The 26222-nt window shown below is 46.7% G+C and overlaps 1 protein-coding gene across 7 annotated transcripts in view; it reads right to left on the reverse strand.

The window, feature by feature from the left end:
• The window catches only part of TP63 (tumor protein p63), a gene marked incomplete at its 5' end in the record, with an annotated part of 101682 nt that overhangs the window by 58472 nt on the left and 16988 nt on the right, over window positions 1–26222 (reverse strand). For 3 of the 7 annotated variants that reach the window (XM_082767283.1, XM_082767282.1, XM_082767287.1), the window contains 2 exons: window positions 24951–25083; window positions 25839–25967. In XM_082767283.1, the coding sequence (XP_082623409.1) occupies window positions 24951–25083; window positions 25839–25967 (262 nt within the window). Of the gene's footprint in view, window positions 1–10659; window positions 10796–21526; window positions 21668–24950; window positions 25084–25838; window positions 25968–26222 lie in introns of those variants that run through there. The other 4 variants (XM_082767285.1, XM_082767284.1, XM_082767288.1 and 1 more) reach the window with 2 other exon arrangements.

The raw sequence follows: 26222 nt of genomic DNA on the forward strand, positions 1-26222 counted from the left end.
TTGTACTGTCTAAGTATTTTTCAATGCACATAAAAACAGTATTAATGACTTCCCTATAGTGCATTTTAGGCTTTTAATGCAGGGAAAAACAGCCCTCTGAATTGGGCTCTTGAAAGTGTTCTTGCAACAAAATCAACTTCGATTCTGAAAAAAAAAAATCATTTTGTGTAAGCTTCTAGGCTATGCTTAGCTATTTTGAAAATTCAGGTAGTCTAAAATAGAAAAAAGTCCAACAACCACCTCAGTGTACGCATATACAGTCATTTCTTTACTGAGCTTCTGCACAGCGATTTGGTAAGTAATTGAAAACTATATAAACAGACAAGAAAAAAATTGTCATCCTGTGAGATACCAGATATAATAGGACACAAGAACTCCATGATTTTAAAGCAAATTGATTAATAACCCAAAACACTCAGCTTACTAGAACTAAATCAGAGGCCAAGAGCTTCCCGTGTTCTCTTATTACCAGCTGGACAGCACAGTGTCAACAAAGATCTGAGGAGCCAGAAAGCACAGACTATTTGGAAAGGCACCCCTCGTGCTCCCAAGAGATGTAAACATAACTGAAGACAAAGACCTACAACAGGAAAAACAGAAAAAGCAAGGCCTAATTTTTTTTTGCCTAATTTTAGTGGCCAAGCAACTCTATGACCACAACTCGGCAGAAACGCCATGAACTGGGTTTGTACAGCAATGCTGAGAAGTTGGATCAAAGAAAAAAAAGTAGCTTTAAATATAAAATCAACAGATTAAAATACAGAATTGGGGTTGGGTGGGCAGGAAAGGAAGACTCCAGTAGTTGATTAAAGTTGCCTTGTTTCTTGAACTCTTAACTGGATGGTAATCATCGATGGCTATCAGTCATTTCTGACATGCAGCATTTTATTGCGTTGAGAGGGCAGCATTAGGCTGGACAGGATATCTGTGTGTCATCCACGCCGAGAGGCAGACACTAACCACCAAAGTATGGCCATAGGGCACAAAGACAATGAATAATCAGGGTCCGAATAGCACCAGGAGCTGAAGTTATTTCCCAAATTCATCATTATGCTCAATAAAAGCAGAATACGTCAGTTTTCAGACACCAAGGTAAAATACTCCAGCTAGGTAGCATTTTAGTCAGAACGAGAAACTCAGATCATCTGCAAGTTAAATAAATCAAGTAGTTAAACAAAAAAAAATCCAAAGAAACCACGCATAAACCCCCACACCCACTCTTTGAAGCGTGGTACAACTACAGAATATAAGAATTCAATAAGAGTTATAGGAGGGCAAAGGGCAAATTAAAACAAGTTACAGCAAGCAACAAAAAGGGTTATACTGCAGCATGAGAGTCCCCACAGATTAAAAAGGAAGATCGACCAAATTTTCTATCATATTCGGCCAATGCATCTGTCCAAAACGGGACAAAACACATGGATAACATCTCAAAGCCTGAGCCACCAAACAGACCCAAGCAGCACCACTGGCTGCAAAGCTTGCAAGATCACATAGGGAGCTGAGAGGACTGGCTGCCAAATCCTGATTATACCCCAAGTGCAGAGAACAAAAGGAGGCAGGGCTTTGCCTTCTAACACATGGCTTTATTTGGTATATTAAAGCAGCTCCTGGCCTGCACCAAGCAGCAGCAAGCTGGCATCACCTGCACCCGAGGACCTGTTGGGATTCAGTACAGTGGCACACAAAACCAGGAAGCCACCCCAAAAAGCTGGCCTTTGAGAATGGGATCAGTGTGAACGTGTGTACCTACAAAATGCATGCAGAGGCAGTGCTCCTTCCACAGCGACTTAATTCTGTAATTCTTGCAGCCATCAAGAATGTTTTCTCAGCCATTTAAGTCACATTACCATAATGCACACATACAGAATTTCCATGGTGCTCTGTTACGGGCCCTCCAGTGTTGAATAACACAACCAAAATCACTTCCCATTTTTTCCCCTTGCTGTACAGTACTGCTGACTTCAGTATTCACATGAGCGCAGGAAGGCAGATCTCCAAATCCGCGCCTTGCCTTGAGACACTTGACTGTGAAGGATTTTCACTACCCAAACTGAGAAGTTGATGGATTTGTTGTTCAGTACAGAAGCACTCATGCTAGCAGAAAGACAGGAACTTTTTCTGCTTCATTTCCATAATATTAGTGGATGCTTCTTGCAATAAAGTAGTTAGCTGAACTAACTGCAGGGTATTTCCAAGTTATTTGCAGCCACCTGACTGCATGTGATTTCAGTAGCCAAATGCAGAAAGGGGTTCTAAACTGTTGCTCATTAAGAAAACAATAATAATGTACCCATTAGTCTCCATCCAATACCATGCTTAACTCTTTACCCCTCCAACTTGAGCATTGTTACTTCCAGACACTCAGCACAGAGGCCTGATAAAGGTTAGCCTCAACACTTTTCCCATCTTAATGTTCACGTGGTGGCTTCCTGGTTGCAAAGTGACTAATATTTTAGTCACTTTAGATCATACCTAGCCAGTGTATTCTAGCTTCCTATTCAGGAACTTCTTGCACACTTACCTGCTGCTGGAAAAGGGCTGGGGGGAAACTTTTATACTATGGATAAAATGGAACAAACTACAGCAGTGAGGTCACAATAAAGGCTTGCAGAGGCTATTAGAGATTTTGGGAACACCTGAATTTTCAGAATCCAAGTTCTACATAGCATTTAGTCAGGATTTTCATTACTTTGAGCAACTGCACACCCAAAAGATATTTTCTGAAGCACAACCAACACATCACAAGGTTACCTTAAAACAAGCAAAGAACAGGCAAAATGATTAAATATTTCAAGTCATTCCCCATACGGCAGAGAGACCCACTGGCTGACTCGACATTCTTGTTGACAGCGTGTTTATATGAAGCCACAGGCCAGGAGAACCACTCCTGTTCTGTTCACACCAGCTCCTGAGGCACCACAGCCCCCACACATCAGTTCCTTACGCAGCTGGACCTCAGCTCTGCAGCACAGGGATTTCCACCCAAGAAGCGCGACCAAGAAGCCTAGCGCTGCACCTCCTCCCCTCTCCCTGTTCCCAGATGTCGGCAAAAGTCTTTGTATTTACTTCCTAGATGTGGATTAAAACTGAAAGATTCCTATCTGCCGAGACACAATCCATCCCTTTCATTCCCAGACACTACCCCACCATAAAATATTTCCCCTTCCCTCCCTAAACTGGGCGTTTCCTCCCACTCTCTTGCCCTTGGTAAAAACATTCGTCTTCTTGCCATCTTGAGGAACTTGGACTCATCTCAAATTTCACCAGGCCCCCTTGTACACCACTTCCCAAAGTCCTTGGGGGGAAGTTTAATCCGGATCCAAACTCTGGAATCGATCCCAAGAGGCTGCTGGGCTCCAATCAATGCACTAATTTTCAAGCGTGCTCAGCCTTGCCACCTGGGTCCACTTCCAAACAGAGCAGACGACCGGGCACAATCTCAGAAATACATCACACCTCAAGCCATCTATTCTGGATACTAACATGCACATCCTGGTTAAAACACTGCTCCTTCAGTTGTATCACTAAGGCTCCAGGTGAAACAGCAGCAGCAGGGGATTTGCAGAAAAACAAGATATCATTGAGTATTCTTGGATCAACTCCCAAATCACTCAAAGTTGATATAATTAAAAAAGAACAAATGAAAACAACAAAAAGCATCCCGTTTTTGTTACTTGCTTGTTCTCTGTGAAATAGGGAGCTCATAACAGTCAGTAATTTCAAACATCAAGTTTAGACTTCAGTTCCAAAAGATGATTCAACTCCACTTTGCTAACACCGAGGAACTAAGGCTTGCACATATTTACTGAGCCCTCCCGAAGAACCACTTATTATTGATTTTGCTCCTAACATTAGAAGACTAAACAGAACTGCAATTGTTTTAAATCCCATACTGCTCTATTTTCTTCTTGCACAAAGCAATTGTAAGAAGCCAAGCTAAACCTGGAAAGCTGCTCACCAGCTTAGAGCTGTTTAGAAGAGAATCAGGCCTCCCCCAGGATCCAGCCTGGTTATAAGAAATAGGTTCAACCCTACATTTTGCTCTACTTCCTTCTCTTTTGGCTTGCTGCCACATCACAGCCCGCATACTCCATTTGTCCTGTGCAGCTCTACTAAAGCTTTGTTCTACGGCTCACCCCTATTTAAGAGCTATTCTCTATTTCCTCTGACAGTTACAATGCCTTCTCACAGGACAACAAAGCTGTGATGGGACGCTCCATGTGGGAGAGCAAGGACTGGAAGATTACTTGCAAGTTATTAAATAATACAAGAAAAAAAAAATAGGACATTTTTTGAAGAACAGCAAATTGATTCACTTGGAGACACCCTCCCAAACCCCTAACCATGCCTGAGCTCAAGTATCACTAAACATCACAGCCTCAGTTGTCAAGGCACTGCAAGTTGATCACAGCGCTGAGATGGCAGAGAATCTAGGAAAGTGTGCGCAACTTAGAAAAATTTGAACTTCAACGCCCTTGGAGAGCAATTATTTTCCTTTTAATTCCATTAGATACCAAAAGTGATGACACTAATCCAGGTCAAGGCATGCAAATAAAAGAGTTTGAGCTTACTTCTCCACTGGAGAGGTTGAAGTGGAGCATTAATGCTGGTATATGAGAAGCTACTCTCCTTTCAGATGATTTATGCAACCTTGCTTTAAAAGAGTTGCACTCATTTTATTGCCTACTCTGCACATTCTCAAGAGGCGTTGGAGGCAGTGCCAGAAAAATAACAGGGCTTAACAATGTCTAGCACAAATCCATCGGTGCAAGAGTTCCTTTCTGAAGCGTTTCCAGATTTTTTCAGTGGGAACATTTTGTAAATAGAACTTAAAATTTGCCTTGAGCCAGGCAACACCCGCTTTTACTCAGCCCTTCACGATAATAAAACAAGCAGTTTCTCCACGAGCTATAGCCAACGTCTTCCAGAGGAAAGAAAGTGCAAAGCACGTGGTTTACCAGAGTCACCCTCTCACATCCATGGCTTTCCTGTTGCGGGTTGCCATATCTTCCTGACCGAGCTAGCAATGTTTCTGCATCATGCAAAACAGAGCCGCGATTGGAAATAAACCCTTCTGCTTGGCATAACTTGGCAGATACAACCCAAACGGCCACCACCAGATAGAAATGCATACATGAGGCAGACAAAGCTTTCTTTTGTTGTTTCCTTAACGCTTTTCTTCTTTCTCTGTCCCTGAGCAATTTCACTTCACTTAAACCGTTACTTAAAAAAAGAAAAAGTAAGAAGAAAGAACACACTAAGGGAGCCACACAATAACACAGTAACATAGCTGTGCTTGTGTTAGAAGAAATTCAGAGAATTCACGTGTTGGTGACAGCGTGAAAGACTGAAGCCATCAGCTTTGTAAAAATAACCAGTTAAAAAAAAAGTTCTTGTATTCCCCATGGAAAACACCTTAATAGAAGTTAAATGGATAATTTCATCTTGTCTCAGCTAGAGTTAGCTTACACTAGCACTATGACCTTATTTCCCAGAATTTTTGCCAAGTCACAAACTGAAAATGGACCATCAGTTACAACTACCAGTTCAAGATGTAAAACACCTTCAATGCGAGGACTGCTCCTTTCCATCTCACTGTGAATACTTTACTTTAGAAATTTAGTGTAAGTTATATCCACCAAGTGAAGCAAGTTAATTTGCCAACAACTGAGAAAACGCCCTGCCCCTAGTATCAGGCTGCTTATTAGTCCTTGTTTTGAGCACAGAAGATTGTAAAATGGAAATGCAATTTCTAATCTGATGTCCAATGTAATTGCTTTACTGTGCAAACCACAAAACATGCTACTGAGCAATAACAATGCTTCGCACACAGCCAGGCTATCCTGATCTCTGCAGGAGTAACACACGGCACACTCAGAAGTTAAAGCTGTGCAGACAAGACATCAGGTTTAATTTTTGTCTATTAAAGGACATTCTCATTCAGTCATCCCACTCACGTGCAGGTTAATCACTTATTTCTGAGCTACACCCACATTTGGCTGCTGAAGACCAGTCCTTCTGCCTAAAGCGAGGAGATGATTCCTCCAGATAATACCCCCAATTCACTGTTCTACATAGGATCACGTTAGTTCTACCATCAATGCTGATATCATCCAAGCTTTTATGCATCACATTACAAACCAGAAGACCACCCATGGCATGACAAACCTGTTCTGAGAGCTGGAGATTAGACCCTTGTGGGAGCCAGACTCAGTTCTCGCCCAGAGCAGTACTTCTGTTTCAGCTGGCAGGGAGATGGGAGCACATGGCAAGAGGCAGGTCTCAGCTTCCTGCTGCCCATTTTGAGACTACTTCAATTTCTTCATTGGAAGACCCAAAAGGGGCCGTAGCATCTACCTAGCTTCTCCAAACAAAAGACGAAGTACATGCAAGTCTACCTTAGATTTTCCATCACGGGGCAAACCTTTGCAACTGGACGGGTTTTAAAATTGCTCAGGTACTTGGTTATACAGGGCTTTGACATCCTCATAGAGGACCCCTGGATGCTGCACAGGCCTGCACAGAAGTCACATTACAAAAGCTTTGGTACCTTTAGTGCAATTACAGCAAAATTGAGGGACAAACACACAAGGAGTAAGTATAACTGCAACGGGACACTAGTAAGTAATGCAACCCTCAACACACCTCCTCATTTCCTGCTCCCAGTGAGGGCCTGTGCCCAAATGTGCAGATGTTAATTTCATCTCAATGTTCAGGAGCCCCTGAAAGGCATGCTGCTCCTACCCAAACCCCACACTGCTCATAGAGAAGTTTCCTCCCAGGCATCAGGAGTTAATATCTCCCTAATTAGAGCCAGCAGAACTCCAGAACACCTTCACAAACAGAAGGACAAGGAGAGAGGTTCAGGCTTAGCCAATACCTCCCTGGAGAAACTCAGTAAGCTTCGTCTAGAGCCCTACAAGCACTTATCCCTAGCGTAGGGTGAGATGCAGGGTACAAGAAACAACGCGCAGCTTAGCCTTTCTCCCCTGTACCTACAGACTGCAGGAAGGCAACGAGACAGCCGCTTTCCTGGGAGTGACCAGGTGGCTTCCCAGGAAGACTGCTTCCTTCCCCCCAGGCTTGGCTGAGGGCCACAAAGCAATGCAAGGCAGAGCAGTTGCCACAGGCAGTTGAGGTGACCACTGAAAACTGGCCAAGGAAAGCAGCACCAGTGGGGCCACGACTTGTTCCTCCTCAGGTGGTGTGCAGCCAAGTTCAAACTTGGTTTAGCTCTAGTCCTTTAGAGCAAGGACTCTAAAATCTAATCACATTTCTACTCCACATAAATGAAGATGATACTCAAGTTCAGCTGTATCTCAGTTTCTCGATTCCTTAACCTGTAATTAAGGTCTGCTAAACCAACATCCCCAACAGAGGAACATTTCTTGTGCCACAGTAAGGTAGTGCTGCTCCCTCAGGACATGCAGCCCACAGACCCACCTGACTGCTTCAGCCAAGAGCAAAGACTTGCATCCAGGGCACTACAGGTCAAACACTAGCATCTGAATTATCATTTAACAATTTATGAGGTCCAGCCTTCTGAATAGGTTATCCTAGCCCTGAATCAAAGATTTGCAGCAATCCAGCCTATTTAATTTCCAGTACGAAGGAATGTTGCCAAAAAAGCCATGCAGCAGAGCACAAGAAGTTTTAAAGGTTTTGTATAAAACTCATTTCCCCATTCCCCTCCCAAAACTACGATAAAAATCTTAACGGAAAGAGATTCTTTAATTTGCCTCTCTCCCACAAAGAGCAGGAAGATCTTTGGGAAGAAGGAGATAATCAAAATTCACAGCACTTTTTTCTTATCAGTGTTTGAACAAGTCGTGTTTATTCTTTTGGCAATGCTTTAATTTAATTCCAGCAAACACACCAAACTCTCTACATCATCATCTCGGCCAAACTCCAGAAGAATCGGTCCCCAGAGGAAATCTCTCTACTGCTCTCATCCTCTTCTCCCAGCACCCAGGAAACCTGGACAAGACCGGGCAGACTTGCTGATACCTTCTGTGCAAAGCATTGAAGGTTTATAAGCACACCGATTTTGGGGCATGTTCCCCTGCAGATGTTTCTGCACAATACCTAGAACTGCCAAATGTGGAGACGAGGTAGGAGAGACATCTGATACCCAAGAGATCCTGTTAAACACCACCTCAACACCCCATTACAGCCACTCCAAACACACTACATCTCTATTTTTCACACTTCCTAGTTAAAGATAAAGGAATGGGCTGGAAAGGATCTCCAGGGCCACCAAGTCCAGCAGTTTGCCAACAAAGAGCTCGACCACACTTATAGTCAACCCAGATCAAACGTTGGACTAGATTAAGCTGGAAAAAGGCTGGGGCAGGTTCCACCTCCAGCCTTTTGGGGCTGTTACTGACTCCTCAAACACCCCTCGACCAGATTTTGTCTGTTTTAGAGTACTCATCTCACTGAGGCATTCACCACTGTGCCTGTGGGCATGGGCCCCATGGGGCCGCAGGCCATGGTGCAAGCTCGTCGCCCTGACCGGGCCTTGCACAAGGCCCAGGCCATGGGGTGGAGCGGAGCACAGAGCCAGCGGGCAGAGCATGGTGCCCATGAGGAGCCAGTGCTGGTAGGCAAGGTGCCCTGATACGCAGCGTGGAAGGAAACAAGATTTAGTGGGAGAGGAGCTGCCTGCTCTCCATTTTAAAACTGGATTTCAGTGCAAAAAAGTTTGACTTGCCCTCCCCCACCTTAATAAGGTTTTTACCCATTTTTAGACACAATCTACGGTCCACACTAAGTTTTTCATGAGTTTGAGTGGCTGCTTTTTGCTCAGACGAGCAGCAATGCTAAAAATCTAAACTCCAACAATACTTGCAAGAGATTGCTAATCCTATTTCCACACTGAGAGCTGAAGGTATTTTTTAAATTCATTATTAGTTTTCCTTTGAGGAAGCCATGCAAAAGCCTACAATGGGCAAGGTTCATCACCCCTAATATATTTTCATTGAGCATTAACAGGTCCCCAACTCGCTCAAGAAGAGTCACCAGAAAAACTGCTCTCCCTCAGAAACACAGCCAAGTCAATGTTAATTGGGTTTTCTTTCCACAGCACGCAACGCTTCACTGAATGAGCAAAGTCAGTGCATCATGCTCAAATCTAAGAGGAAAAAAAAGGCTAAAGCCTTTTACAAGGCTCCCCTGACTGCCACCATGATGAGCAGCATTTGAGCGGAGCGAGAACGCTCTGAGTGCATCGCTTTGACAGATGAGCCCAGCAAGTCAACCATAGGGACTCTACAGCCTCGCCGCTGCTATTCAGCGAAAGTTGATCAGATAGCAGGAGACAAATAATGCCAAGCAAACACACCAAGACGTGCTCTCCCCCCATTTAAGAGTTTATAAGTAACCTAAGGAAAAAAAATATATAGTCACTGGTGTCTTCTGGGCTGCAAAAGCAGCTAGGAATGGAAAGCACACCGTAAATTTGCACGCCCTGAAATACAGGAGACCTGGAAAATACACAGGTTTCAGTTTACCCGAGTTACAAGCCTGCCATCCCAGGTGTGCAAGCCCTAAGTGTACATTTAACAGGCTTTTCCTCACCAGCTATCACATCTCCTATCTGCACTCTCGGCCATGCTATTCCTATTTTGTTTTCTTTTCCGAGTGGCTGAGCTTCTGTCTGCTGCAGGTCCCGCACCCCATGCCCTCCACTTGAAGCATTTTCACCAGAAACACACACGCGCACACACAGACGGAGCGGAGCTTTTGCTGCATCGCCATTCTGACGAGTGTCAACACAGCTGCTGTCTCCACTGGAATGTAAACCAATATTGTTGTTAGATCTGCCTCAGCTCCAGGTAACTTCCTCAAAGACTTTCACAGTATGCGGCAGTTTGCTCAATTTCTACCTTACAAAAACATCAACCCGCGTGGTTAGAAAAAAAAAAAAAAATCTAAGCTGTATCTGAAGTTTGAGTTCAACTTGCGCCCGCCCATATGGTGGAAAAAGGTTGCATCCATTTTACACAAATTTATTCTCTAATGTGCTTAAACAGACCCATATAAAATATTTTTCTGCTGCAAGTCACAAGGCGACATATTAACAGCACTGTGTAAAAGAGTTATTGGTGTGGACGCTAACACAACATTCGCGGCAAAGAACCTCTGTTAATATATTATTTTACTTAAAAATGTAACCAAAGATGGGGATTACAATGCATTTTTGGTTTACTTCCTAAACATCATCCACTTCTAACAATGCGCAGCAATTTTGGCAATAAAAAGACTAGTTAATGAGTTATGATGTAGTCAACACAGATACTGTTCATACTGCTACAGGAACAGAATCTGTGTGCATTGGTCACAGTACGCGACTGCTTCGACTTGCTTTTCTAATGCAAAAGATATATATATATATATTTAATATGTTTGGTTAATCAAAGTTCTCCAAACAAGTTCATTGTCCTAAATGTAAAGACTCAAAGCTCATTCTCACTCCAGTATCCAGCCCAGCAAACTACCTGCCGTTTGTAAAGGCGTAAAAGTTTCAAAAAAAAAAAAAATAAAAATCAATGTATATTCCATACCTAACAACAGGGCTACAGGGGTAAAGAAATTGCAGTTTGACTATAAATAAAATATATTAAAGAGATCACAACTCAAACCTAGAATCCTTACCTCGCTATACTGGGACTGGGCATTGTTTTCCAGGTACAACATGTTAGCAGTCAAATTGATCAATGCTGCTGTTCTTTCTTCTGGCTCCAGGATTTTGACAAACACCTCCCACCCCCTAGAAGACCCTAAAAGTATGTGATGCTACTTGGAAGATAACAGGACTCGGAGTGTGCCTCTCTGCATAATTTAAGTTTCCCTTATATACCTAACTATAGGCGAGGAGGAGGAGGTGGGGCTCTCCTGCCTTACCTGTCCAATCTGTCAAAGTGCCACCTGGAGTCCTCCACTCCAATGGAGAGAGGCCTCTCCCAGCTCATTAAGTAGTTAGAATTCCTTATCACCAATCTCTAAAAAGCGAAGGGAAGGGGGGGAGAAAATGACAGGAGGGGAAAAAAAAAAAAGAAAAGAAATGAAAGGAAACTATAACTTTCCCCTGTCACTTTTCTACAAGTTTAGGAACTCAAAAGACAGCCACGGAGTTGCTCCAAAGCAGCCACTCCAAAAAAACTTCCATTTATTTATTTTCCAAGAGGAGTCTAGTGTTTTCCTCAGGCACTGGCTTCGCTGCTACCAAAGCCCAAAGCGTTTGGGAAGGGATCAAGGCATAACATTTGAGACCAGCAGGGCAGTAGCGCAGCCGAGCCTCCAGCTGCTGCGGCATGCAGCTTTTGGACAAAACACACAAGGGGCTTTCTGAGAAGCAATCCTTGTTTTGTGCACCATAATCCCGCCACATGCTCTGTCATCCGTGTGCTTTCATCCACGCTCACAGGACATCACCTCGCTGCAGCTACATTTCTTCCCTCTTCTGCACTTGTATGTAATTCTGCAGTAAGCTTAGGAGTAAAATCACTTACAAACAAAATTATTAAAAAATTAAAAAACAACTTAAAGAGACTCATGATTATGAGAGAATACATGGGAGAAATTTTTGGGTATCCTCCAGCAAAAGCCACCCAAACACTGTGCCCAGAGCAACTAGAGATTTTGGAAAGACACCTCAGAGCCCATCTGCGGTAAAACTGATCTGCTGCCTGCTCACTCTGAACAGCCCTGACGTGACTTCTCTCTGAACAAACAGATACCCCCCAGCCTGCCCCAGGTCCCTGTGTAGGTGGTCCCGCACGTGGGTTACAAAGTCTGTGCTGTGCCAGCAGCCCCGTAGCAGAGCTGCCCCACAGTCTGGAGCTGTGCACAGGATCCACAGAGCCACCGCTGTCTACGCGGGATGCACGGGGAGAACAAAAGGCAGCTCCTTTCGTCTGCTCCTGGAAGAGCAGGCGAGCTCCATCCAACGAGGGGAAACAAAACACCTTTCTAAAGGGGTGGGGAAGGGGGAGAGAGGAAACCAAACATCCAGATCACAGAGCAGCCGCCTGCCCTCCCAGCCTAATGACAGTGCTCCAGACTTATTTGAGGACCTGCTGTGAAGCAGACCAGTGGCTAATTGCTAACTACGCACACATTGCTTCGGCCACTCACAATGAAAACTGAGTCTCTGAGTGCAACTGACCCGTGGGGGGCTTTGTAGAAATAGGGGGAGGAAGAGAAGTCCCTGGCAGACCTGCAACCCACGCAGAGCCCAGCCAACGCCTCCTGCCCAGGGAGCTGCTTCTGCTCCCTGCTGCACCAACTCCCTCGCCTTCGGGCATCCTTTAACCCTAACGTCTCTGGGCTCACAAAGGGAGGACACCAGGTTCACAGGGAGATCAGTGTAAGCAGGCTGTGCTGCTCGTGAGCACAGGGTGGGAATGGCTACCCGGGCTGCCCTCCCCAGCACGTTACAGCAGGAGCTGCCGCTGCCTTCCTGCCACCCTGAGAATCAAAGGACACAGCCAGCTCCACCAGCTACTTTCCAAAACTAATAAAACAGGGCAAAAACACTTGCAGAAAGGAACTGGCAGCAGAGCAAACAGCAGAGGATCACAGTGCCCTCCCTACCCTGCAGCAGCTCCTTGCCATAAGAGGCTGAGCAGTTGTCTCACTCCGCTCTCACGCAGCGTGTTTGGCTCAGCACAGGACTGCTGGACACCAGAGCAAAGGGTTCAAGCATTTACCATGCACATTGCCTCTCCCTCCTCACCGAAAAGCACAACGCAAGGAGGTGCTTCCCCGGGATGGTACTTCCAGCAATGGGCTGCAGGGAGTAGCACAGAGCCCTCCCCAGCAAAGGGAGAGCCCAACCTACCACCAGCAGCAACACCCCAGAACAACTGGGGCCCCGCACACCCTCAGCACTCCTGAACTACCAGGAGGAGCCTGCTGGGCCCACAACAAGTTTCCTACATCACTGGAACAATTCAGGAGAACACTGCCACCTCCCCTTGCCTTCTCCATCTTCCCCAGCACCCCTTGCTGTGCTCAGTGCATTTCTGTGATCTCAGAAAGGGGTACAAGCCAGAAAACCACAGACAGTGCTCATCTGGAGATACAGGCAAGGTTTGCAGGGCACAGCCACGGCACCGTTAGCCAAACAGGTCAATTCACAGCAGCACTGCAAAGCTTGATGGACATCAAGCCGGAAGTCACCTGTGGATTTACTGCTGTGTAATAGCAGGGAAGTGTTATACTGAGCTCAGAGGGACTGGCAGTTTTGACCCCTTAAATCCTGTCAGGTTTTTGATACTTGCCCATGAGCTCAAAAGCTATGAAGAGGAAGGGGAGAGAAAGAATAAGCCAAGATGCAGTCATTGATCTCCCAACCTCAGCAAGTCATTGCAAAAAAAAAACTCATTTACTAGCTGTGCTACTGAACTCAGAAGATCCTCCTTTTCCAAGTCATTAATGCAGCACTGTTGTGTTGGGTATCTGCTATCTTCTGTCCCACAGGTGGCTGGAGGTGGTTGTGGGTGAAGCAACACCCAGATGCGCTACACAGAGATATGTGGAAGTTTATCCAGCGAGATCTGCATGTCAAACACGAGGAGAAGTGTATATAGCATGAATAAATTGACATGTCAGCACAAATCCCTGCCCTCTGTACACACAGCCCCGACCTGGCTCGGTGTTTCAGAAGTATTAGCCTGCGTTATCATCTTGAAGGAGATGCTTGACAAGGGGCCTTTTGCAAACAGCCCTTCACAGGTGCCACAAAGGAGGCCACCATCACCCAGGCATGGGAGGCAGAGGTAACAGAGCATCCCCCAGAGCTTCCAGGCTGCAGGCAGGAGACAGCACTCAAAAATTCCAAAAACTAAACACGGATGAGTCTGCTAAAACCTAGAAAGAGCAAGGCAGCATCTTTTAGATGCTGTCAGAGAAAATCTCAACTCCCTGCAACTGCAAATGCTTAAGTAGATGTCACAAAACTAAAGTGATCCCCTTCAGACTGCACGCTCACTCCTCTGCAATGGGTCTGTAATTATCATTTCTGAGCCTTCTGGAAAAGGCTTTCCTTCTCCAAGGAGAACATCGTAAATTCTGTTGTAACTGTAATGGTATAAAGTCACATGCGGGCCAATCTTTGGTGTAACAAGGTATAACCTCTACCTACAACCAGCCCAGTCAAAGGAAGCAAATTGTTGCAGGAGAAGGCCCTCCTTCCACATGTTAAAATAAATTATTTTACCCCTATTTACCCCTACCCCCTGCTCCGCCCCCCCCCCCCAAAAAAAAAAAAGACAAAAAAATAATCAACCCAAAGCATCAGTCTGGGCTTCAACCTTTGGATGCTCTTTTTGGCTGAAGACAGAAAAGCAAAGCAGCTGATGCTTGGAAAGGAAAATCTCTCTCCCTCTAAAGAGGAGACCTCCAGCACTTTAGGAAACCAAAATAATTACCATTAGTTAGATTGGAAGGTTTCAGGTGCAACCCTCCCAGGTCTGACTCAGTTACTCCAGAGAGCTTCTGGCAACGCTTTGCAGCTCCCACTGGTATGTTGAGAAACAAAGAACACAAACAAGACCCCTAACTTTCCAAAACGAGGCATCGGCCAAGTCAAACTGCAGATTCAGGTTTTTCTTCGGAATGTGCTTTCCACATGCTGTTACACGGTCTATCCCAGCATCTCTGCCTGAGTACCATTGGCAAGTTTTCGGTAACCCCTCCTGGAGAGGCAGAAACTGTGCTAAAACATGGAAATGAAAAAAAAAAAGCAATCGCCACAAGTCTTTTTAATGGTAAGGTTAATTGGAGATTGTGTAATTTCGGGGGGGGCTGGGGGGTTGCACGCACCTGCCTGCTTGTTAGGTGGCTTCATGCAGAATTTCCTGCAGATCAAAGGGAAAAGTCTGCTCAGACCTCTCCACTCTGTTGTAAAAATAGTATCTGGATCAACCGCGTCACTGTGGACTGCGACATCCACTCAGCTCAGAAATGTTTACAAATTAAGACTGAGATAACAGAAGGAGGAGGAAAAAATAGAATGTGTGGGTTTTTCCCCCCCTCCCTTTGCTACATATGAATAACTGCTGAATGCTCAAAAACGAGCCTCTGCCAATTAGCTTGGGGAGTTTTTCCAGTGAAGATTTCATGGGGACACGGGTGATGGACAGTAAGAGCAAGCAGCCAGGTTAAAGAGGGAAAAAAAAAAAAAAAAACAAAAAAACACACTTCCTTCCCAAAAAAACTAGCACAGAGGTGGTCAGCTGGCCTTCGCTGCTCAAACCAAGCAGAAGAGGTGAGGAAGAAAAATTTCCATACCGAAACAGGGACTTTCCCCATTCAAAAAAAAAAATATATATATATATATAGCAAGACAAAGTTGAAAAAAACACACACCAAGAGATGCAGTGGTGGGCAGGATGCTGCCTTTCAGCTGCAGAAAGCAGCTGGATATGGCCTCTTGCACAGCCAGCAAGCCAGAAAGATGCCCTGATTGTACTGCAAGTGCTTGCTACTAAAGGACAATCCTTTCTTCCAAGGACATCCAGCTGCATTTTTCCCCCATTTTCAAAACTCAGGGGGAAGACTGACTTGCTGAGGGCAGGAGGAGAGCCCTGCTCCCGGGCTGCCTGCAGCACAGGTCGGCTTCTCCCTCCCCAAGGCAATCGGCTGTCACAACAGGTCTGCCCTCCGACCCTGGGTAAACATCTGCGCACGCTGCTTATTTGAGCTCCTCTAGCTTCGTTATCTCCCCAGAACACCCCCAGGGCTAATTAGAGAGTTAATGGCATCATGTCAGGAGATAACGCTCTGTGGGGGGAGCGGGGAGAGGGAAGGTGGAAAGGAATTGTGAAACAAAACCAGTTCCCTTCACAACCGCTGTGCAATATTGGTTTAGGAAGGGCGCACGCAGCCCCCAGGGACTCTGCCCTCCGGCTGCCGAGCTCCATTTAATAAGGGAGCAAAGACACTCCTCTGGAGAGATTCAGCTTTCCAGCCAAGATGATGCAAGGTCCCCACGTCTTCCCTACCAGCTGCACAATCCAGCCACCTCCAGTCCTGTCTCCTACTCCTACCAAGGGAGGTTATTCCCACCAAAGCCAGCAGACTCCCTTCCTGCAGTTGGGAGTACAATGCAGGCTGGAAACCAGGTAACCAGATCGTTTATCAATCCAAAAGCTCTGTTTTATTCCTGGTGCTCCTTTTATGTATTTTTCCCCCCACATTTGTGTACCCTGGTAAGTCCTTAAAGAGAAGTTGCTTTTAGTAAAAGTGCTTAGGGATAAAAGGAAACAACCTTCTGCAGACAGAGACCTCTGCAGGGCAGCTGATCAGCTTCAAACCCACTGGCCAGACAACATTTCTGCACAGATGAATGCAAAATGATGGGCCAGCAGACACCTGAGCATGGAGCCATGGCCAGGGGACTTTGGGGATTTAAGCTTTTGCCACCAGCAGCTCTTTTGCCTGATAGCTCTCGATGTTCAAGCTTTATTTTTGCTGAGGACCTTTGGGTACACACATACACACACCCCTCCGCCCGCCATTCACAGAACATTTTGCAGAAGTAAAAGAGAAAGTCATACAAGAAAATTCAGGAGAGTTACAGTTCATTGTGTGATTCCCAAGCAGCAAAACCAGACCCATCCCTCCAGCTGGATGTGGGCATGGCACAAGCCTCCATCCGACAGAGTGATCTGGCCAGGGAAAGGGAAAAAAAGAGATAAGGACAGATTAGGGAGCCTTTGTTTTTAGTTACAAGAGAAGCAACTGTTGACAGATCAGGTTTGTTCTTGCACAAGCAGCTGAGGGGAAAGTGGTGTTCTTCTCTTATCTTGTATAAACTACAGATCACTCGCAGGAAATGCAAAGCTGTTAATAAATGCACAATCATAGCAGTTCTTTACAGCCAGGCTCTAGTGCCTTGCCAACTCCACACACACACACTCCATCCATTGGATAACATTTAAAGAGAGCCACCAGGCTGCAACAATTTGAGATTGGTCTCCCAGACCTCTGGCTAAACTCTGACCTTGCACCTGGCAGCCACCAACACTCCTGGCACAAGCACATCAACATTACCCCATATTCCCCCGGTGCGTTTGGTCCCCAGCTCTCAACTCCTGCTGCAGGACCTCCAAACACTGCTGCCACCATCCCAGCCAGGCACTGAGGCTGCTTGTTCCTTAAGTTTCCTATGCAGAATTGTTGGATTTTGCCATGCTGGTCTTTGCCTGCGTATCCTCTGCCTGCTCTCACACACCTCACTGGTATGGGGACAGCCACAGGGCTCAGTTATGTGGCCAAGGATCTTCCCCAGTAGTTATCACCTTAGTTTTAGGCTGCTTTAATTTTAATCCAGTTTGGACATCACCGTGTGGTCCGCCTTACCTAACCATGACTGCAGAGAGAAAGAAGGGTGCTTGAGGGTACCTTTCCTTCCTCTTTAAACAGGCTGGAGATACAAATCCTTGTTTCAGAGATGACATAGTTGCAGTCGTTACCAAAGACTCCTTTGATCTTTCATTAATCTCTGCAAATTCAGATGCTGATTAGCAAAGGGTTTATTCAGCAGTGACTGAACCTACCCAGGCCAAAAACCACTCCTTAATCTCTGCTTCACAGAGATTGATTTAATTTTCTGTGACTGCCTGACAATTCGCTCCCTCGTTAATTTAAATACTATCAAATCAGTGACACTGAGGTGGAAAGCAGACAGTAGAGGCATTCAGAGGAAAACATTACCCAGTCCACAAGTCTCATCATAACATATTGGAGGAAAAATAATAGTCATTAACAGGACTGCAGGCAGGATCTGCAGAACCACAAAGCAACACAGCCAGGCTTTGGATGCACCAGGCCTTCTTCAAAGCAGGAATCCCAATTAATGCAGGAGAAGGCTTTAAAAACAAGAGCTACACCCCAGAGCGACACAGACACTTGGGCCATGGTGGATCAGGAAGGGGAGCAGGGCACTCCCAGGGCTGTGCTCCAAAGGAGAATCCTGCGAACCTCCAGCCCACTCACAGATTGCTGCACAGCCCCACACCGTGCCAAACTGGCACAGCCAAGATGGGCACAGTCAGTGCTGCAGCCTGGTAGCAGGGCTGTGAGGTGCCCATCCACAAAGTGGACGCCACAAAGCTCTGCGAGGTTTTCATTTGGCTGGAGGTGAACAGCTCAGTTCAGCACCCTACAGAAGTGCCTCGTTTCCCCTTTTCCACCAAGTAGGTGGCAGGAAAAAACAATCCAGGTCATTGGGAATTTGGGGGGCGGCCACATCTGTTGGCATTCAGCTGGTCTCCATGGGATGATGAAATGCCAGGTGCCCTAGTCATTTACTGTTTCTGGGCTCCACAGTAATCACAATGTTCCCAACTAATAAAATGGGAAGTACACTTAGTTTAAAAAAAAAAAAAAAAAAAGGGGATCCTATCAACTACAGACAGCCATATACAGTGAAGTTCCCAGCAAGGCAGCATAATCCCTAAACTTACTCCGGAGGCAAAAAGTGCCTATGGTCTGTTGTTCTAAGATCAAGATCCTTTTTAATTAAGCATTTCTGCACTCCTTTTAAAGATGTAAAATAAGTGCTAACACGTTATTGCTCCATACCTACGCAAGGAGCACGTGCAGCACCATGGAAACCTTTGGAGGCAGGCCTGGCTGCTGGGGGAAGACGTCTTCTGAAGCGACTGCTTCTTTTGTTCTGACGTATTTGCATGTAGGCAGATGACAGCATTTGCAATTGCAACACTCTTCCACCTCGCCTGCTGACAGCAATACGAGCTGGGGATTTAAAGCCAGCTCTCCTGAGGAGCCAGGCTCCTCTCCCACTTCAGCCTCACACTCTGGCATGCTGCAGAGCACCCCACCACACCTGGCTCATTTCCACTAGCCTTGTGCTTTTTAGCTTCAAATGAGCTTATTCCCTCCCAAACTGGAAATGAAGCCATGTACTAAATGGGTAGAAAAATATTACAGTTCTAAATATGCTTCCAAGATGGTCTTTAACAGGGTAGGCATCATCTGTTTGTTTTCTCCAATGCCGTTAATTAAAAAAACAAAGCACTCAGTGTCACCATACTCGCTGACTGGCTGCGTTCCTACAAAAAGGAAACGCAACCAGCCCTGGTCTGCAGCCAGAACCTGGGCAAAAAAAAGCACAAGAATGGGAGCCATGGAAAATTTTAAAGAAACGAGTAGCTCTGGATCGCTACAATACATAGAGTGAGAAGAGTCATCAGGCTTTGTTTTGCCCAAATTGAATGCACATTCTCAATATGCATGCTCTATCTAAATGAATTGACTCTTTCTGGATTTGGATCTGCAGCCCTAAGTGTGATTAGATCTGAAGGGACCCATGCCGCATGAGATTAAACATTCAGCAGTATTATAATGCCAAGCCTAAATTAGGAGAGCTTATAAATTCAGCTGCAAACAGGAGAGGTGCTGGAGGGAAGCTTCCAACAGAATAATGCATTTACTCATTATGGAAATGCCTTTGCATAATCCCAACTTTCTTTACACAGCTATGGAACGAACAAATACCCACACAGAAGAGAAACTTGGCAGACCTCAAACTCTCTCAAGCACAAACCAGACAGTAATAAAAGCTTTGATCACATATCTGTGCTGTACAAAGTCCTTGCTTCCTTTCTATGGTCAATCTGGGAATACTTAATGCATGAAAGCAGACAGCCACACAAGCCACTGCCACATCTACTTATCAAATCAGACCTCACCTCCAGGTGCAAAACCATTTCCCAACAAACTTCAGGGCTGTCACACCTGCCAGGGCCCTGGGGAGCAGACATAACATGTCACCAGCCTCTGCACAGACGACTCTCCCTGCACTGCTCAGCCACACCACACCACCTCCCTGCCTGCTGCTGGGACAGACATTCTCCCTGTCCTGCAGCCCCACCGCCACCTTCCATCCTCTTCCTCAGCCATTACCTTGCAGCAAGCAGACTTCTCTTCTCCTGACCCAGCAAAACACTTAAGTGAGCAACTAAATTAACAGAGATGAGAGCCTGCCCTTTAGTATTAAAGCACTGGATAGGACAGGCACAGCAAACCCTTTTGAAGAGTATTTTTTTTTTTTTTTTTTTTAAATGCCTGTCCATCACCTTCTTGCTCAGCAAAGCCTGATTCTGACCTATCCTGAACAAGCAGTAGGCTCCTTGGGACACAGGAATTTAGTGCATGGCCTCCAAATATGAATTACTGAACTGATTTACACAATGCTAAGGCTGAAGGCGTGCAGAGGACGGTGACCTGCTACCCAAGGGTCTCAGCCCCACTCTTCTCCAGCTGCATGGGCTGGTGCACAAGGTGACTGGGGTGGCTCCCCTGATTGCCCACAGCAGGTTGAAGATGTCTGGGAAAGGTCTCCATTCCCCAGGAGGAAGTACTGAATACCAAATCTGAGACCTGTTTCTGGTGCAAGGACTGAGAGCATCAACGCTTCCATGTTCAGAGGCTGCAGCCAGCTTCTCCCACAGCCTATTTTTTCCTCCACCTCCCTGTATAAAGGAGAACATCGGTCTGGGCAGCAGAGCTGCAGAACTAAAGTTGTGACTTAAACACAAAATACACACTGCACCTCCCAGACTTCTCTGGCCACCAGGACCGGGACACCCCCAGCCCACAAAGCTGGGGCCTGAATCCCAGGAGGACGCTGCCCTGCCCGAGGTACCCACACCACCACCCCAAGGTGGGAGCTCGGTGGGACAGGCAGCGTGGTGGTGTCCACCCAAAGCAAACACCCGCGACAACAGAAGGTGAGGAAGGACAAAAAAAAGCCAGGAATTCTCCCCCTTTTGTGGGGAGGGACAGATACAGGTTAAGAAAACCCTGACCAGAGCTGACTGTCTGCAAAAAGGCATTCCACTGAACTGGTTAGGCAAGGGGCTGCGAGGACGGCTCGCTCAGGGGCATGAAAGGAAGGTATGTACCTGGGGGAGGGGGCCGACCCACTCCATTACTCGGGACAGCGTGCCTGCTCCCACCCGGGAGGGCCCTCAGGGTCCCCAGAGCCCCCAGCACGCTGCTGGGCCAAAGGCAGCAGACCAGGAGATTTCCAGGCTCTGCAAGCCCCTCCAGTGATGCCTTTTCAGGATGCCACCCGCTGAAGTTCTTAGCCCAGGCCACCTCTGTTTGGGTCCCGACTAGCACCGGGGAACTATTTGAAAGGAATTCCGAGGGGTGAAGGAAAACGATTTTATGGCAGGCTGACAGCACGCCGGGAGGGCTGCAGGGCAGCGCAGGGGTTATTGCACTGCCACACGCCCGTTCCTCGACAGAGGTCCCCGGCCCCCTCCTCCCCGTAGCTCCAGGGTGCTTAATCAGTCAGAAGAAATCAATTTTTCATACAACATCACCTGGCTCCTAGCGCCACAGGAGACAGCCTCAGAGACCGGCGTGCCTCCAGGCCGGAGGAGCAGCGTCCCCCTGCAACACAGGCAGCTGGTCAGGGGAGCATTTTTGGGGTGAAACCCTACAAAGAGCAGGTGGCCACGAGGATGCACATTCAACTTACCTTCCTGGGCATCCGCAGCTCCCTCCCACACCAGGGCCATGGCACAGACTAAGCGCTCTCCGTGCCCGCAGGGACCACCAGCCTCTCGTCCCCGCTACGTGAAGAGGCAGATCTCTGCTGGGGCTTCCCAGCCTGCCTGTGGTTAAGGCCACAGGAGCAAAAGGGGCACAGCCAGCAGCCAGGGCAGCCAGAAACCAGCTGTGCAGGACATTGTGAAAGAGCTGGTCAAATCACACGACCAGGGGAAGGCTGCTGACTGTCTAATTTCACACCAGACCTACAAACCTTCTTCCTGTCCCCCTCCAGCTCTTTTCATCCCAAGGTAGTGCCAGTCACCAATTTCTCTTAGTCCTTTCTTCCACAGGACGCAGGAAGGATATTTCTTCCTTACAAACAGGAGCATGAGAATGGCAAGGTTGTGGTTCAGCCAGAGACAGAGCCGTAGCTCAGACAAGAGGGGTTTCTTTGTCACCCAACCTCCTCACTGCACTTGCAAGGCAATGAACACAACCACAGGGTGTTCAGCAGGGAAGGATCCACGCTCATTTTCCAGCCCACCAGTGGGACAGCTTCTTCAGGCACTGCTTTGAACACTGAAGCTCCAACACTTCTGTTGTGAGCAATACCAAAACAAGCAAACAACAACAACCACAGCTCCCAGCAGAAAGACTCCTGGGATTGAGGGTGGATATCTTTTAAGGCTGAAAATTTCATTTTTCAGCCATAAGTTGAGTGTAGGTGCAAAACTTATTTTAAACCCTGGTGGGATTGCCTTCAAGTCCATGGAAGGACAATTGCTTCAAATAAATGAGTCTTATTTGCTGTGCATCTATTTAAACCTCAGATGGTGGTACATTTTGGACAAAAGCTTGCCTCGCTCTTTTCCTAAGACTAGTCTAATAATAAAAATCAGTCTGCCTTGATCTCACTGTTCATCTCTCAGGGCCCCTCTGTTTCTGCTGCATTCCTTTGTGTTTATCTGCCCTCTTCAACTCTTTGCTGCAATCAGCTGCGTGCGGCACCTCGTGTCTAGGAGTGACACGGCTGAGGTTACAGGAGAGACAGGTGCAAGGGGAGCTCTTGCCCCGCAGCTATCCAAAGGAAAAGAGAAGCTGGAGGGGAAGAGGGTTGTAAGGTATTTCAGATTAAAGACGACAAACAGCAAACACCTTGCCCCAGGCTACACATTCCCTGCCAGTGCAAGCTGCAGAGGCTGCGAGCCCCAGAAACAGCAAAGCAAACACAGACTGCTCTGCAAGGGGGAGTTGTCACCTGTCAGGGATGTTTGCAAATTTATAGGGAGGTGGTGGTGGTGGTAAGGGGAGTAAAAAGAGCTTTCCTCCTTTTAAGAGACGGGCTGTTTGCACAGGTTTGTGATGCATATTTTGCTTTGTAAAGGCTTTTGTGCAGCTCTCAACTGAGTGAAGGTGCTGTCTTCCCGTGAAGGCAAAGTGGAACATTTGTTAATGAACATGGGGACACTCAGGCTCAAGCAGCTCTGAGCTGCTGCCTTACAGTAAGGGTAAGGATGGGATGGAATTTTCCCTGCTCCCCCTTTGGCTGATCAAGACAGTGAAAAACACTCCTTAAAAATGTCACCATGCCATTTGGCCTCTCCAGAGATGCCTCCTGCAAGGCTGGGATTAAAGCCATCATAAGCAAGAAATAATTTCACAGCAAAAGCTGCCTGCCTTCCTCTTCTGGCCCCAGTGCTCAGTTCAGCAGTGGTCAGAGAGGACAAGAGGAAGGGATTTCCCACTGATGTTTCACTGCACCACAGACAGGAGAGGGAGACTCTGAACAAGGGCTTCAAGCAAGCCTGCCAGCTACTGCAGCACTCTGCTGACAGCTTGGAGGAGCTGGAAATGCAAAGGCTTTGCTAGCACTCAATGCAGCAAGTCCAGGTATGGAAGGAGCAAACCTTCTGTTGGCAGCTTATAAACTATCAGGGATTGCTTCCTAAGGGAGAATAATTAGCTCAAGCCACCCATTTTGAGAAGTAGGTACCCTCAAAACATGGGGAACCTTCTGGACTAGCTACTGAAGCAGACACCATTTTACTAGAGCTGTGCTACAGCACTGGGAAAAGAAGTGTCCTTCCAGACTCAGACTGAAGGCTTGCATGCACACAGCGCTGCCCCTCTGAGCCCACCCTGAACATCAAAAGATGATCAGACTTGACATTTGTCACCTCTCTGTGCACTTGGAATGGCTTTACCACATTAGCCAAGCAGATACCCAACCTCAGCATGGCCTTTCCACCCTCCACAATGCTGCAAGCAAAGAGGAATACACTACCCCATCCTGTGCCATTTTTCAGCAGCCACATCAGCCAGGCAGTGTTCTGGCACCAGGGACTGCCATCAGTGTGACTTGGGAACCCTTTCACTGCAGATGCAAGCCTCGGGGTTACAAGCACTGCCAACCAACACCTCTGCTGCAAACATGCCACGGTTGAGCACATAAGAGATGTTTTTCTATTAGTCAAGGAATTAAGTTTCTCAGGACAGAAATACAGAGGCACAAGAAAACATACAAACACTAACACAAACTTCAAAGTACACAGGATTTATACCAAAAAGTATACAAGATTCAGGAAGAACAGAAACTAACAGCTCAAACTCGTGAAATACCTCCTGCTCCTGCCTGCAAGAGCAGCACCTGGCTTCATTACCGGAGCAACTGGTAAGAAGAGCTCTGCCTTTGGCACAAACTGACATGAACCAGCAACCACCAGTGCCTCATCTGCATTCCAGTCTCAAAGTACACTGGTGAGACACCCACAGCCAAGACTAGTTACAAATGCTCACTAGCTCTGCCCATCTGGAGACGCAAATCTAAAAAAACAGTTAGGGTCTGAAACCAAGTCTTCTCTTGAAGGCCAGATACAAGTGAAAAACAAGTCAGTTAAGAACATCCTCAAGTCTCACTGCTTGGTCAGCAGAAATGCAACAGTACTCAAAACAACTATTTTAACCCTCGGGCCACATAAACAAGCCCTAAGCAAGGAGACAGCAGGAAGAGCCAAGTAGCCAAAAACAAGCACAGGAGACTCCTCAGCAATTCCACCTGTTTCACCGCCTCATCCCTCTCTGCTGCTTTTGCTTTAGCAGGAGAAGAGCTAGTCTGTTGCAGCCCTGGGGAGGCACAGAGGAGCCTTTCCATGGGTCTCTCCCAGTCTCAGTTAGCCACAAGGATTGGCACTGCAGTTCACCACCAGTTGCCTGTGGCACCATGCTCTCCTAACCAGCTTTAATGGGTGAGACACAACAGGCAGATCAAGAAGGAACTTCCTCAATCACAGAGAGCAGCCACAGCTCCACCCAGAAGGGTAAAAGATCCTCAGGGAAACACATCAGGAAGGGTTTCTACTGAAACCCCTTATCTTTCTCCAGAGGTTAAAGAAATCCTTCTCTCTACTCACCCACATCGGGTCACTCAGCTCCGTATCCTGCAGCCGGACACAATCCATGCTGATTTCTATTTTATTTGTAGGGCCATTTTCAGATGGGTCATCAATGAAGTTCAAATCAATTGGCTGAACTGAGCATATTGGCCTGAAAGAAACAGAGTAACCCAGTTAAAACGGGCCAAATCCTGTCCCTTCCAACTAACCATGTGCCAGGGTGTCCTCCAGGATTTAGGCATAATCAAGACCCAGTCTCAAGACAAAGCAAGAGATTCCTAATGAGCACCCACTCACCACGCCTGTGGCAGTCCCTGAGCAGGACTGGGCCTGGAGGGATGTTTTATTTGCCTGACTAGAAAAATGAGGCAAGACTGCTGGAGTTAAATCACTAAAAGACAGAACTCAGGGAGGATTTATAGCAGTAACTGTCTCAGTATCAGTCACGGCAAGTCAGGAATGGGAACAGGGTTGGGTTTATTTCCTTCAAAGGACCTGACAGTGAACTGTGCACCATCATCACCTCTTCTCTCTTCCTGGCATGAGGAAGAAGGAAACTTGCTGCCAGGACATCAAGAAATAGAGAGTCATTACCCCATTTCCTGAGGGGGAAAAATGTCACCTATCCAGCTTATGTGGTCATACGCTGGAAAACAGTTGCCACAATAACCAAAAGTCTCAAAGAAAGTCAGCGTCAAGAATGATCCCTGCATCTGTTCCTCCTGGCCCAGATAAAGAACCTCTTCACAGCTCAAGAGCTGTCACTTGGACTCACACCCACATCTTCTAAGTGACAGGTACACAGGACTCTGAAATCCCCGACGTCAGTTCCCTGAGCAACCTAACTGCACAAGTGTCCCATCCCAAAATGCTTTCTTCCACAGGTTCCACCGAAGGATTACTTACTGCTCCAGGAAGTCCCAGATATGCTGGATCACCTCTGGGCTGAGGAACTCCCTGGGCTGCGAGCTCTGGGACATGGCTGATCTGTAGTAACTCTCCTTCCAGGAGAAGTGGCTCGGAGTTTCTACAAACCTTACAAAATAAAAAAAAATAAAAAAAAAAAAGGAAAAAACACACAAAGATATGTTGAATGCATAAGACCAACTTGATGAAAACCCATAAATAGAAGCTATTGTGTGAAAAAGGAGACACACTGAATGCCTGGGACATTCACAGCTGTACAATGCACATTCCACACTGCTGCAGATGCTGTATTTAGACAGCAGAGAATCTGGCCACCCTTCTCAATAAGTTAAATACCTCTGTGTCCACCGGGATGCTGAATCA

The sequence above is a fragment of the Aythya marila genome, assembly GCF_965140915.1.
Source record: "Aythya marila genome assembly, chromosome: 9".
NCBI lineage: Eukaryota > Metazoa > Chordata > Aves > Anseriformes > Anatidae > Aythya > Aythya marila.